Raw genomic sequence first — 15,219 nt, 5'->3', positions numbered from 1 at the left:
ATGAATGCCCTATTTTCCAGGGCTTCCTTAGTATGCATTGCCCTTTTCCATTCCCAGGGAAATAAATCTCTCTTGTCAAGAAGTTGATAGTAAGGTGGGCTAAGGCAAAACTTTTCTCTTGACCTATGGATAGAAAATAAGTCATTCATTGTAAGAGAAGAAATGAAAAAGGGACATCTAGAAGGGTGAGTAACCCATTTTTTCCTTGTCTATATAAGTCAAATGAATTTGCATACATTTGTGCTTGAAATATTGGTGAAATCAATGTTCTGTGATTATTAAGTGTGATTCATAATAGCCTTTCCAAGTTTGGTGAAAGTATACTTAATTCTATAAATGAAATAAAAAATGAGCCTTGAACTTGTTTTTTTTCCCATGTCTGATAGAACTTCTCAGTGTTCTAGCATTTACTGTCTTGATCCCTTCTCTTTGTTGCTGAACAACTTACTTTGCAATAATGATCCCATTCGTGCATTTTAAATCTCTGAATGCTTGCCTTATTTATTTTCCAAATATTTGGCAATATTTTGAATTTCTATGATTTTGCTTTTGTGATTCTGTTATGTAGGAGATGCCAAAATTGGCAATAACAGTGTCAGCTCTTTAAAAAATGATGACTTCACCATGAGGGGTTTACGACGTGATGGGAATGCTGAGGATATCTGGACTGCCTCACAAAATTCAAAATCCTGTGGGAAAAGCATTTCCATAGAAACGGCCAATTTAAGAGAATATGCTAGATATGTACTGAGGACCATCTGTCAACAGGTATTTTTCAGATTTAATTTGCCTTTAACTTTGAGTGTGTTACTGTTCTTTTGGAGAGAAAGGCCCACTACTGTAGGGAACTTGTACATAGATAGTCCTCTTTTGCCTTCTCACTTCATTTTGAAATAATTTAAAGTTTTCTGAAAAGTTGTAATAATTTATAAAGAAGTCTAGTATACCCTATACACAGATTCCCTAATTTTTTATATTTTATCATGTTTGCTTTATAATTCTATTTGTGTTTGTGTGAGTATGGTCCTCATATACTTTTTACTTCTTATATTTTTACATAAGCATTTGAGAGGAGATAGACTACATTGTTCTTTTTTACTTTTTAATATTTCAGCATTTATTAACATAACTAAAATACAGGATTTAAAAGGAAGGAAATTTAGCATTGGTATCTTAAGGTTTTCTCACCTACAGGCCACATTCCAGTTTGGTCAGTTTTCCCAATAATCTTGGCCTTGTCTTTAGTTTCCTGTAGGTTAGTGTCAGAGTATGCATTCCTCACCGTGATACTGTAGAGTGTGTTATATTCTTCTCAGGTAATCACATCCAAAGGACCTGAGGCCCATTTGTACCTCATTGGTGATGTTAGTTTTGATTAGGCTATCTCCGCTGTATTTTTTTTTTTTTTAATTTTTGTTTTGTATAGTTACCATTTTTCCCCTTGGAATTAGTAAACAGTTTGGGGGACACTCTCTGAGACAGTGCAAGTTTTCCGCTTCCCATCAAACTCCCTCACCTCCCACAGAGCATCCATTGTGATTCTTGTCTAAACCAGTCTTTACTGTGACGGTTGCAAGATGGCTTTTCCCAACTCCTCCATTTTTTTCACATTTATCAGTTTGCATTCTACTCTAAGGGAAAGCCTAACCTTTTCTGCCTTCCCTTCCTTTCTTCCACTTATTTATTATCCACAAAAGTTACAGTCCTCAGTTATTTTCATGTTCAAATTGTTCCAGATTTGTCCAGAAGTGGGAATCTTTTCATGCTGACTTTTGTGTTATTTTCGCAACTCTCTCGCCCTTTCTTTTTTAATAACAAGTATTTTCTTTCTTTCTGGCCTGTCTTATATAACTCATCTTTTCATGGAACCTTGGTTCTGTTTAGAAGAAGATGCTGTTTAGAAACCAAGATCTGAGTTCTGTGTGTGCTTATTGCTGTGGGCAATGTGCGTTTATTGCTTCTAGGCCCTTTTAGCAGACAGAGCTGGGGGAAGAAAGCATCCATATACATAAATGTGTGTGTGTATAGTCATGAGTTTATACTGATACCTCCAGTTCTGATCAAACAGCTTAAGTTTTTGTTAGCATCCCTTCAATCTGTGTTGAAAGTGCTCTCTTCCATAGTAAGAGTCCTGGATACCAGTAACATCAATCATTTACTGATTTGTTGAATTCTACAATACACCTGAAGTAGTTTTAGAATTATTACACCTATACTGCTATGAAAAAATGAGTCTCCTAAAAGGAGTTGAGAATTTGCTTATAATTCTTTTTTCCTTAAGGTTTTACTGTATTGTGTTAAAAAGTTATTTGACCTTTCTTTTTCAGTATGGATATATTACTCACTTGAAATAGAATTGATTTCATTTGGTTTTGTTTGTGTTCAGTTTCTATTTCTTTTCCTACCATATCTATCTTTAGAATACCATACTCCCAAAGGTCAGCTGGAGTTTCCTGGTGGGCTCAGCAATAAAGAATCTACCTTCTAATGCAGGAGATATGGGTTCGATCCCTGGGTAGGGAAGATCCCCTGGAGAAGGAAATGGCAACCCACTCCAGTATTCTTGCCTGGGAAATCCCATGGGCAGTGGAGCTGGGTGGGCTACAGTCCATGGGGTCACAAAGAGTGGGACACAGCTTAGTGACTAACAATAGCAACAACTAAACAACAGAAAAGGTCAGTCTACTGGCGAGAAGGTATGCTCAGAGATGTACAGCTCTTTCCCTCATCTTTTCTACACTGTGTTCCTCCCTGCCCTAAGTAATCAGTTTCATTATTTTCTGATTTATCTTTCCAATTTTTATTAAATTCTCCTTTCCTATTAGGAAAAAAAGGCATACCTATATGCTCTTTTTCACTTTGCCATTGGTATAATATAATGTTGAGTCATGTTTTTCTTAGAGTATACTGTAATCATGGTAAAAGTAAACTATTAGTCATATATATGTTGAGAGTGTGCCGAGTTGTGCATTGGTTTCTAATTGTGGGTGCGCATTGGAGTCACATGGAGAGTTTAAAAACATTTTGATGCTTAAGAAATTACTGATGTCTGGATAGCATTACTGAGGTTGATTAATTGCTGTGATATGGGGCCTGATCATCCTTGACTCAGCAATTGTACTTGTAAGAAATTATCCTAAGAGCATAATTGTACACAGAACAGATGTGCACAAGTATTTATAAAGGTAACATTATTCATAATGATATCAAAAAGGAAGACAGTTTTCTCAGTGTTCTACTATGTCCTGTCTATTAGTGGGATATATTACAGTGCATTCCATAAAAGTGAGGGATACATATTATCCCTAGTGATACATAGAATCACTACTGTTACATAGCAAGTTAAAAAAAATGATTCCAAAACAGTACTTAGAGCAAAGTTTCATTCTCCAACTGAAAATACATACTAGTGTTTTCTTTACTGAGCTTTCTCCCCCACCTCCTTTTTTATTTTTTTGCATATTTCTTTCTTGCATTCCTTTTTAAAAAAATTTTTGTAACCAAGATTCTACTTTATGTTTTTAAGAAGTCAAAATACTGGAAAATTTCTAAGCCTTTCCCTCCTACTTTTTCCATCTATTATTTTTTAAATGGAAAATTTCCTGTCCACTTTCTGTTGTAAGCCATGAGTTTAGTACAATCTAATTGCCTTCTTATTTTTAGGAATGGGTAGGAGAACATTGTTTAAAAGAACCTGAGAGATTATGCACAGACAAAGAACTTATTCTGGACCCTGTGCTCTCAAATATGCAAGCACAGAAATTATTGCAGCTGATCTGTTATCCTCATGGCATTAAGGAATGTACGGAGGGGGACAACCTCCAAAGACAGCACATTAAACGCATTCTTCAGGTGAGTGAAAATAGTCTATAGACTGTGTTTCTGTCATTTTGACATGTTTTTTGTGTTTATAACAGGAGTTACTGCCTCTCTCTTGTTGTCATTGCTAGCTAATTCTTAACTTTAATTCTGATTTTTATTCCCCCAACTTTCCATTTTGTGTAACAGCCACACTTTATTGCTGGGTAAATATGCCCACTGCAAATCGTATCAACCATTATGTATCTATAAGTGCAAATATGTTAATTTGTATCAATATTTATTGTGTTTACATGAGAAATAAGCTTTGTAGAAGGACTGTCTTCATTATGTTATTCATAAGATATCAAAATCATTTTGTAATGGAGTTGTTTAGATAGACTTTGGGAAAAGAAATGATTGTCTTATTCATTTCTAATGCCTAGCTGAGTAAGGCACATTATTTTAATGTTGCTGTTTTTTCCTTTGTCCCTATAATGAGCATATGAAATAGACTTGGAAGCCTTTTGTGTCATATGAATCCCTTTATTGTGTGTAATCATTCCTCTGTTGTTTTGAGAAAGAGAATACTGCAGGGGATTCTTATACTTTAAGACATGTTTGGTATTCTTAACGTGCTAACTCCATTTTCCCCAGAATCTTGAGCAGTGGACGCTGAGGCAGTCCTGGCTGGAGCTTCAGTTAATGATCAAACAGTGCTTGAAGGACCCTGTGAGTACATTCAGGAAAGCATGAACGTGTGTGACATGTTATGAAAAGCAACACAGCATTGATGCTTGTGGATAAAGTGAAACACAGGGGTGTTTGTTTTCTCATGTCTGACTCCAGGGCTCTGGTTCGGTGGCTGAAATGAACAACCTGCTGGACAATATTGCCAAGGCAACAATAGAGGTGTTCCAGCAGTCAGCTGACCTAAACAATAACTCTTCTAATGCTGGCATGGGCCTCTTCAACCCAAATGGAATTGGAAGTACTGATACAAGTAGCACGAGACAGAATGGAATAAAGACATTTCTAAGGTATTTTTTTTTTCCTGTGGTTTTACGCAGCTATCATTCATTTTTCACATGTAATTGCACATTTTACTTGGATAATGCAGACTTTTTTTTCATAAAGCTGCAGGAATGTGAGGAAAATAATTGCTTGTAAGTGTCCATTATCATTATTTAATATGTTAAAGGGCCATGTTGCTGGGCTGCACGGTAGCGGAGCATGCCACATATGCGGTTGAGCAGGCCCAGACTCCTTGGAACCACAGTTTACGCTCCAGAGGGGTGAATTTCTTTCATGTGCCCTGAGGCTGCCCTATTGCGTGGTAGTCCTAACTTAGGAAACACTCTTTCTGCCATCTTTTTAAATTGGCAGTTTTGCTCAAATGATAATTACAAAAGGCAGATAGACTTGTATTTCATCATTTTGGTGTAAAGTACAGCTGGTGAATTTGGTTATTTATATGCTTAAATGTAATCAGAACATTTCATATTTTAACCATGAGAGAAAGGTATATTGCTTGTTAGACAAAAGGACTGTTAGTGTTCAGAAAGCCAGAATCATAGAAAAACACTTTTTCAGACTTAACAAAAAGTTGAGCTATAGTATCCTTGCAGAATCCCACCTTTTAGTGCTTTCCATAAGCACGAAGAGTGTGTGCCAATGTCTGGTATTTGCTGAGAGGAAATAGTGTAGAAGTGAAAGGCAAATGTTAGAATAACCCATGTGTCCTGTGAATGTAAGTTTTGCTTTGGAGTTTCGATCAGAACTGTGAGAGCAGAGGAAAAGGATGCCTTGGGTCTATCCTTGGGTATAATACCTGTTTCCAATTTTAGTTCCTCTGAACGCAGGGGTGTGTGGCTGGTGGCCCCCCTAATTGCCAGGCTGCCGACTTCTGTGCAGGGAAGAGTGTTGAAAGCAGCTGGGGAAGAGCTGGAGAAAGGACAGCACTTGGGTTCTTCTTCCAAAAAGGAAAGAGACAGACAAAAGCAGAAAAGGTATGGCTGGAAGTTTTGTTTCTTTGTGAGTGGTTAAAGAATGGTTGAGAAAATTCAATGGCCTACAGATGTACATGCTCACTGTACTCTGCTGTTGGTGGTTATTAGTAGTTGCTAAGTCATGTCTGACTCTTTGTGACCCCATGGACTACAGCATGCCAGGCTTCTCTGTTCTTCACTATCTCCTGGAGTTTGCGCAAATTCATGTCCATTGAGTCTGTGATGCTATCTAACCATCTCATCCTCTGCCACCCCCTACTTGTCTTGCCCTTGATCTTTCCCAGCATCAGGGTCTTTTCCAATGAGTCGACTTTGCATCAGGTGGCTGAAGTATTGGAGCTTCAGCATCAGTCCTTCCAATGAACGTTCAGAGTTGATTTCCTTTAGGATTGACTGGTTTGATCTCCTTGCAGTCCAGGGGACTCTCAGGAGTCTTCTCCAGCACCATAATTTGAAGGCATCAATTCTTCTGCCCTCAGCCTTCTTTATGGTCCAACTCACATCCATACATGACTACTGGAAAGAACATAGCTTTGACTATACTGACCTTTGTCTACAAAGTGATGTTTCTGCTTTTTAATACACTGTCTAGGTTTGTTATAGTCCTTGTACTCAGAGTCCACTGAAATTTCGTCTTTGTGTGGAATTGAAAATAATCTGATAGGCCAAGTTCTGTTACATAAAGTTTCCAGATTATAATATGTAATGCACTAGCATTCAATTCTGCCTGTGTACCCTAATCACTGCTGCACTATTTAAAAATACTGACTTCTCAGCTCTGCTTCAGACCTGCTGAATCAGATCTGTATATCCACAGTCCCTGTATTCAGCAGTTGTTTGGGTTTTTTCTTGTTATTTAGGTACTTATGCTTAAATTTCATGGAATAATTTATACTTCTGTCATGCTGCATCTTGAAATAAGTTACTAATATTTTTAACATTTAGGGCTCTTGTTCTAGCCTGTATATTAGGCTAGATCCTAATATATAGGATCCTCCAAATTGAATCTTCCAAGTTGAATGTTTTTTAAGTTTTGTGGCCTGGAAAATGTTTAAGTAATTATATTAGGAAAATGATTATGTTACTGAAAAAGAACATAAACACATTCTAATGTAAAACCATGATGAATTTAGCACCTCAGAGATAAAAGGAAATTCCTAACATAAAAATTCTGAGCATTCTGAACATTTGGGGTTTCTTATGCCCTAATCAGTAATGATTTCTAATGACCTAATTGGTGGCTGTCATTTACTAAGCCCTTATGAAATGTCAGCCTTAATATAGAATTCATTACATAAATACGTGAACTTTTAAAATCTCCTAGCAGTCATACTGAGGTGCTTTCATTATGTCCTTTTTACAGAAGAAGAAACTGAGGTACTAGAAAGTTAAGTATATTTATCAAGGACACATAGCTAAGGAGGCGTGAAGCTGAAACCCAGGTGTCTGGCCTCCGAGTCTGTGCTCTTAACTAAAGTACATTTGGGTATTGGCCTAGCTTTGCACATATGTTGCTTGGCATCTGGTTCTTCATCCCCTTTGCCAGTATTTATTAACCAACCAGATAACTCAATTTTAATTCTCAAAGTTGATTGGCTAACGATGGCATGTACATTGCCTCACTTCCCACAGGAATCCTAGATGCTAATGTAGAGATTGAAGATGGCTCTTCCTAAGTCAGTCTCTCTAAGCTCTGCTAGTGTAAAATGAAGTGGATTGAAATATTTTGACCTCAATCTCATTTTAAGAAATCTTTCTTTGCAGTGTAGAAAAATTAGTTTATCAATATGTCAGCTGTTTCTGATCATGTAAGAAATACTACTAAAATGCCAATTTAAAATAAAATTTTAAAATCAAATATCTTAAAACTCTTTTACAAGTCAAGCCTGTGGGATGTAGTGGAGCTGTGCACTAGGTCACTGGCCAGCAGAATGGTTTTAGAGGCCTCAGACCTTGGTGCTCATCTCGCTTCTACTCATGCCCATCTAATTGGTCTTGAGAAATGTGCTGAAAAGCAACACAAGCACAGCAATCCTAACAGGCCTGTTTCCTGGACCCTAAAATACGAATGGTGGCTCAGTGGTAAAGAATCTGCCAGCAATACAGGAGACAGGTTTGCTCCCTGGGTTGAGAAGATCCCCTGAAAAAGGAAATGGCAACCCATTCCAGTATTCTTGCCTGGAAAATCTCATGGGCAGAGGAGCCTGGTGGGCTAAAGTAGATGGGATTGCAAAGAATCAGACGTGACTTTAGTAACTAAACAACAACAAAATATAAATACTGTGTGAGAGAAATTTAAAAGTTTTTCTTTTTATTCTGTGTATACAGTGATATTCCTCCTGCTATGTATCTTTAAGATCAGTTTACTGATACAAACCATACATTCTCTTCTTCCTCCCTCCACCCCCCAACTCAGATGCAGTATGAATTTATGCTCATTTGCAGATGCCTTCAAGGGCAAGAGAACATATTAAATTATCTACAAGCATTACAGTGGTTTTAAACCTTATTAGTTAGAGATATGATTTAACTTTTCAAGTAGTCTTGGCTATTTACTACTTCCCTCCCTTTTCTAATAGTAAAATAAATAAGAGCCAGTAACCCGAGGGCAGGAAATCAGTGTTGCACAGGAAGTAATCTGTTCTTTCTAACTAGATCTGCTGTTATTACTTCCTTTATAGTATGTCTCTTTTGAGTCAACAACCATTCCTCTCACTGGTCCTTACCTGCCTTAAGGGACAAGATGAACAACGAGAAGGCCTTCTAACATCTCTGCAGAATCAAGTTAACCAGGTAAAGTACAGTAGAATATTGAGCTAGGCAAGTATTTTCCTAATGGCATTCATTTGTTTTCCTTTCAAACACTGAGCTTAAACTAATAAGGGCAAAGCATGTTTTGATTAGATGCAGGAAAGCACCACCCATGTCCTGTTCTCCTACCCGGCATTCTGGTCACCATCAGATTAGCAATAGTATAATATGAATTAGGCATTGGATAGATGTCTATAAAAGTTACATTTTTCAGACTGTACATAACTTTGTCATATCTGTTCCTCTCCTGACTTTGTCTCTTAGGAGAGGTCCTGGAGCAATCTGTGTTGCAGGGCCCATGTCAGTAACAAAGAGAGCCCGCCCGCTCTCCAGATCTTCTACTGGGCTTCCACATGGCAGGGAAAATCTCAGCTTGAGCTCTGTAGGTTCAAAACTCAGTTTTACTGCCAGAACCAGAGTGATGCTGGTCTAGGGCACAAGATGTGTGCATGCTTGCACACACTACATCGCTTTAGTTGTGTCCGACTCTTTGCAACCCTGTGGACTGTAACCCATCAGGCTCTCCTGTCCATGGGATTCTCCAGGCAAGAATACTGGAGTGGATTGCCTTGTCCTCCTCCAGGAGCCTTCCCAACCCAAGGATTGAACCTGCATCTCATGAATCTCAGGCATCGGTGGGCAGGTTCTATACCACGAGCACCACCTGGAAGTCCCAGGGCACAAGATACTCATTGCTAAGTCAGAAGGCATTTTTAGTTCATTTTCAAAGACTTTGGACTTTGCCTTTTCACCAGCTGTAATTCTCATGGTCACTATTTGAAACACTTTGTTCTGTGTGCCATGAGGACACTGAGTGATCAAACTGGAATTTGAAAGTATAGAATGGAGAAGTGTGGGTAGATTGCGTCTGTGGGACGTTTTATCCTATAGCAGCAGCAGCAGCAGCGGTGCCTAATGGAGGCCTCCCACACGGCTGTTAATTCTAGACACTGTGTCTTCTTTAATAGTACTGGATGAACCTGAACAAGACACTTGTTCAGTTCTCTAATCATCTGCTACCTTTTGGATATATGAGATTTATGTCTGCACAACAGCCAGAGTGATCCTTTTAAAGTGTAAACCACATGTTTTTCTGATGCCCAAAATGTTGCAGTGTTTCTTATTGTGGGTATGTGTTTGTGTGTGCATGTGCTCGATTGTGTATGACTCTTTGCAACCTCATGGACTGTAGCCTGCCAGGCTCCTCTGTTCATGGGATTCTCCAGGCGTGAATACCGGAGTGGGTAGCCGTGTCCTCCTCCAGGGGATCTTCCCAACCCAGGGATCAAACCCATGTCTCTTTTGTCCCCTGCATTGGCAGGCACATTCTTTACCAGTAGCGCCACCTGGGAAACCCCTGTTTCTTACTATACCTGGAATAAAACTTCCCCATATAGGCTTATGTGACCTTCCATCATTTGTCACTGGCTCCCACCTCTATTTTGTTTCTTTCCTGACATGGCCTTACTCACTCCATTCTGTACGCAATGACCATGTTGCTGTTCCTTGATCTTGTCAAGCATCTTCTTGTTGCAGAGCCTTTCTCCCCTTCCCTGGAAGTTATCGACATGGCCAGCTCCCTCATTTCAGCAGATCTCTGCTCAGCTCTCACCTCCTTAGTCCCCTCCCATCCCTTAGTCCCACCCTCATCACTCTCTAAAACAAGGACCACAGTTATTCTCTGTCCCCTTGTCATGATTCTTACCACTTGCTCTACTTATTTTGATTTGACCTACTACCAGAATGTCAGCTCCATGACAACTTGTGGGCTTTTTTAAACTACCTTGTACCCTTCACCTGCCTTGAGGGAGATTCATCTATATCTTTTGATGAGATTTGAGAAGTGCTCCACATTTACCGTGTGGTGTAATCACAGATCATCTGTTGGACTCAGTTACTTCTGCATATGACTCATTTCAGCTCTTTTGAGATGATTCTCCATAGATGCCCTACTTCAGACCACTTTTTTTTTTTTTTGCTTCTACATCTGATTCAGAAATTTCCCACTGGTGGTTTGCCTTCCCTAAGCAACCTGTCCCTTCCCCAACATTTGTCTGAATAAGTGAAGAAGCATTTATTTAATAAATTGGTATGCAGCTCGGCTGATGTCCAAGATGTCACATTTTTCAAAGTTGGTTACATTACCTTTATCAAGGAAGACAAGTTTATTGATTAGCAAGCCTCCCCTTCAATGAAACATCAGAATAATGCGTTTGCTAGGATTCACAGCCTCTCCCTAGAAATATAAGAGGAGACTGATACAAAATATAATTCTGTTTCTCTTTATCTTTATGGTGGTGGTGGTGTAGTCACTAAGTCATGTCTGACTCTTTTGCAACCCCATGGACTGTAGCCCACCAGGCTCTTCTGTCTATGGGATTTTCCAGGCAAAAATATTGGAAATAGTAGGTTGCCATTGCCTTCTCCAGGGTATCTTCATGACCCAGGGATCAAACCCACATCTCCTTCATTGGCAGGCAGATTCTTTACTGCTGAGCCACCTGGGAAGCCCCTTTATCTTTACACTTATCTTTATAAGACCAATGTAATGATGTATTTTTAAAATATTCTTTATTTTTGTTAATGCTTAACTTGATGATCCTCTTAAGCATTTCCCAAGACTTATCAACAGTATATGTAATTACATAAGATTTTTCTTAACAGGGTATGTAATTAGATAACAAACAAAAAATAGTTATATTCCTGTCTGTGTGGAGGAAGGGAAGGAAAGCAAAATTTTATACCCCCTGCTTTTTTTAATTTATTAAACTAAGAAGTTGTCCTCGTCACTTAAAAACTCAGTTTAACTTTAAATATGAGAAAAATCAAATTTAACAGGGAAAACAAGTATTGGGGTTTGTGTTCATTTATTTTCTGGTTTAGATTTTAAGTAACTGGAGAGAAGAACGATACCAGGATGACATCAAAGCACGACAGATGATGCATGAGGCATTGCAACTTCGCCTGAATTTGGTAAGAGACCCTTCTAGTGTCTTTCCTCCATTAGATTTATCTCCATGTGAAAATAACTCCAGCTTTCCACTCCTGCTGTGGTCACAGTCTCTGCTACAAGGTGAAGCCCACTGTCTGCTCTCTTTACTGCTTCCTTGACTCTTGGACCTTCTGTTTTCCTTGCCACTGTCCTTCCTGTCTGGTCTGGCTTCTAGACAACAGTAGATATTTTTGGTATCGTCTTGCCTTCTGCATCCCACCCCCAGCGTCTCTCTCTCTCTCTCTTTTCCGTTTGTGCCAAGAGTAGGTCTTTTAGGGAAGTACTAACTTGAGGTGAGCATTAGCTTTTACTCTACTTGCTTAAAAACTGTATTAAAATGTTCTTTAAGTCAAAATGTTATCAAACTTCCCATCAAATTGATCATAAAGAGAAATCCCATAGGCAGGTTTCCTAGAAATTTAACATTTCCTTCTCTGGCAGATTCTTTTGACTTTTCCTTTTCTCAATGCACAAGACCAGATAAAAGCTACTCTGAAAGATGGCTTGCCTGATGCTTGATATTAATTTCCACTCGTGAATGAGCAGTCCTAAGGGCCAGGCCTTCCACTCATTACTTCTGTGTTACTGGCTCTTTTCAGGTGTTGTTATGACAACAGACTTAGATTCAATAGTAACTGACAACACGAAATTTGTAGATACTGAGTCACATAGTTTACATCTATTCAGATTTAATTGGATGAAAGTTACATAATGAAACTAAATATCATGAAATTTAGGAAGAACAGAGAGCTAATTTTACTAGTGTGTAATTCATGTTGATGACGTTTCTAGACTCCATACCTCCTCCTTTTTTTTCTGAATGACCACTTCCTGTGCTAATGGAACCCAAAAGACTGGCAAATATATAGCTAGTTGACAGAGAAGACAGGATAATCCATGGCTTAGAGCAACTGTTAAATTTTTAAACCACTCAGAATGTGGTTGTGTAAAGTGGTGGTAGCGGTCTTTGTGACACTATGCTGACTTTTTCATTGTGTTTTCCTATGTGCTAGGTGGGAGGAATGTTTGACACAGTGCAGAGGAGCACCCAGTGGACAACAGACTGGGCGCTTCTCCTCCTTCAGATCATTACTTCTGGAACCGTTGACATGCACACCAACAAGTAGGTTCTTATCATTTCACACTGGCTCTGCTTCATATATGTATAGTGGAGGCTTTCATATTCTGGCCACAGATTCTTCCACGTCATATACTCTTAGGTTACCATTAACAGTTCTATGCCTTAAATAAAAATGCTCAGTTAACAGTATCTTGGTTTTGCTTTAAGGTGCAAATCTTTTCTTTCTCCTCCTAGTGAATTATTCACAACAGTTCTTGACATGCTGGGTGTTTTAATCAATGGAACATTGGCCTCTGACCTGTCGAATGCATCCCCAGGGGGATCTGAAGAGAACAAACGCGCATACATGAACTTAGTCAAGAAACTGAAAGTAAGTTTGTGGCCTGCTCAGGAGTTCACGTGGTTTTTGGATTTGTTATTTAGCGCACGTTATTTTATTACTCCTTAAATTAGATGTTATTTTTTGTGTTTATATCAGGTGATTATTTTGCTGTTTGTTTTACCTCAGCTTCTCAGTACCCCAAAGTTAGAAGTATATATAGCTTAAAGATTTTTCTTAAAATAATTATATTCATAAAGCATATTTAATTTTTTAAGGGACTGTAGAAGTCCATTATCAAATATGTAACCAAAATGCCAACATTAGATTTAGGGTAAATTTCATCTTCCACTGGCAACGTGCAGTTGAATATTAAACATTTGCATTGCTATTTCTAAATTCAATTCATTTGCCTAGCCACTAATACAGTTTTTGAAATAAATTATAAACAAACAATGCAGGAAAAAAATTAATATATCTAATGACCTTACTAATAAAACAACCAATGGTTACCTTGTGGCCTGACTGTAGATTGGAGAACGTGTTCCGTGCCGCAGCTCCTGTCTTCGGGTTGCAAATACTACTCAGCATTTTTGTCATTTCAGCACTGTGATGTTTGTTGTGTAACAAGGGTGCCTTCATACGTGTTCTATTTTCTACTTAAATAGAAGAAATGAAACATATGCATCACTGTCAATGAGAGCTGCTCCCTAGACCCTGTGGAAGGTCAAAACATTCCAGCTATAAAAAGGAAATGTTTCATAGGGGAACTTCCTCCTTGTAAACATTTGCCTTTGTTATAATTTCTATCTCACTTCTGTCTCTCTCACTGTCTGTCTTATTTAGAAAGAGCTGGGGGACAAGCGGTCAGAAAGTATTGACAAAGTTCGACAGCTGTTACCTTTGCCGAAACAGACATGTGACATCATTACCTGTGAACCTATGGGCTCCTTGATTGACACAAAGGGAAACAAAATTGCTGGATTCGATTCTATAGATAAAAAACAGGCAAGAGTAAATGTTCCTTATGTATATAAATACGTGCACTTATACTTTCTTGTCTTCCTATAGGGCATATGAAACATCTTAATTTTACTGTTTCTTGATTTTTTAAAACGTATCCTTGTCATTTAAATGCAGTGGTCTTTGGCATTATCATACAGATAATGATGTTGAAGATTTTCATTTAAATGTTTTCCTGAATTTAAATGAATTTTTGAAGCCCATCAAGGGAAAAGTAAGTAAAACCTTGTTAAAAAAAAAAAAAAGGAATATATTTAGTAGATGAAAAAATCTGGATTGATAAAAGTCTCCATATAGTTTAAAATTAAAATTTAAATGGCTTTAAAATTTAAAGCTGTTTAAAATGTTTTAAAGTGATAGCACTTTATTTTCTTATCAGCTGAACAACATTTAATGAACACTTGATTTATATAAGATATTAAATATGGTTCTCTAAAACTTGAATCAGTCTAAAGCTCTAAAACTGAGCTCAGTTACTCAGTCATGTCTGACTCTTTGCAACCCAACGGATTGTAGCCCAAGGCTCCTTTGTCCATGGGATTTCCATGGAAGAATACTGGAGTATTCCAGGGAAGAAAACTGGATTGGGTAGCCATTTCCTACTCCAGGAGATCTTCCCAACCCAGGGATTGAACCCAAGTCTCCTGCATCTTCTGCATTGGCCTGTGGATTCTTTACCACTGCAGAAGCAGTGCAGGATTCTTTATCACCTGGGAAGCCCAAAATATGAGAAATACTGTCAGTTCTTCTTTGAGTGAACATTGAACAACTGCAGGGTTCCAAGATCACAGAGATGAAAGACAGAGCTCCTACCCTTAAGGGAAAGTAGGTAGACAATTACTGTGTCATGCTTCCCCCATGACACAGTGGTAAAAGAACCTGCCTGCCAATGCAAGAGATGCAACAGATGCGGGTTCGATCCCTGGGTTGGAAAGATCCCCTGGAAGAGGAAATGGAAACCCACTCTGGTGTTCTTGCCTGAAGAATTCCAAGGACAGAGGAGCCTCATGGGCTACAGTCCAGTCCATGGGGTTGCAAAGAGTTGGACACGACTAAACGGCTAACACACACCATGTCGTGAGATTTGTGTGTCTTGGTACAGAATGTTGGAGGACCCTGAGACAGAGCCATCATACTCAGATGAGGGATAGGTAGTCAGAGCAGGATCTTCAGGAAAACTGACACA

The 15,219-nt window shown here is 38.6% G+C and overlaps 2 protein-coding genes across 4 annotated transcripts in view; one reads left to right on the top strand and one right to left on the bottom strand.

Moving 5' to 3' along the window:
* The window catches only part of P2RY12 (purinergic receptor P2Y12), a 50,418-nt gene extending 36,757 nt beyond the window's left edge, over window positions 1–13,661 (bottom strand). Inside the window, exon 1 of the mRNA XM_014481142.2 lies at window positions 13,524–13,661. The gene's annotated coding sequence lies outside the window, so the exon portion shown is untranslated. The remainder of the gene's footprint in view (window positions 1–13,523) is intronic.
* Window positions 1–15,219, top strand: part of MED12L (mediator complex subunit 12L) — a 361,400-nt gene that overhangs the window by 306,645 nt on the left and 39,536 nt on the right. For all 3 annotated transcript variants that reach the window (XM_070374718.1, XM_070374715.1, XM_070374713.1), the window contains 10 exons: window positions 569–768; window positions 3,664–3,852; window positions 4,456–4,530; window positions 4,648–4,838; window positions 5,646–5,807; window positions 8,489–8,600; window positions 11,502–11,591; window positions 12,624–12,733; window positions 12,926–13,061; window positions 13,857–14,018. In XM_070374718.1, coding sequence (XP_070230819.1) covers window positions 569–768; window positions 3,664–3,852; window positions 4,456–4,530; window positions 4,648–4,838; window positions 5,646–5,807; window positions 8,489–8,600; window positions 11,502–11,591; window positions 12,624–12,733; window positions 12,926–13,061; window positions 13,857–14,018 — 1,427 coding nt within the window. The remainder of the gene's footprint in view (window positions 1–568; window positions 769–3,663; window positions 3,853–4,455; window positions 4,531–4,647; window positions 4,839–5,645; window positions 5,808–8,488; window positions 8,601–11,501; window positions 11,592–12,623; window positions 12,734–12,925; window positions 13,062–13,856; window positions 14,019–15,219) is intronic.

The sequence above is a fragment of the Bos mutus genome, chromosome 1, assembly GCF_027580195.1.
Source record: "Bos mutus isolate GX-2022 chromosome 1, NWIPB_WYAK_1.1, whole genome shotgun sequence".
Lineage (NCBI taxonomy): Eukaryota > Metazoa > Chordata > Mammalia > Artiodactyla > Bovidae > Bos > Bos mutus.
This window is presented reverse-complemented; position numbering and strand designations above follow the sequence as displayed.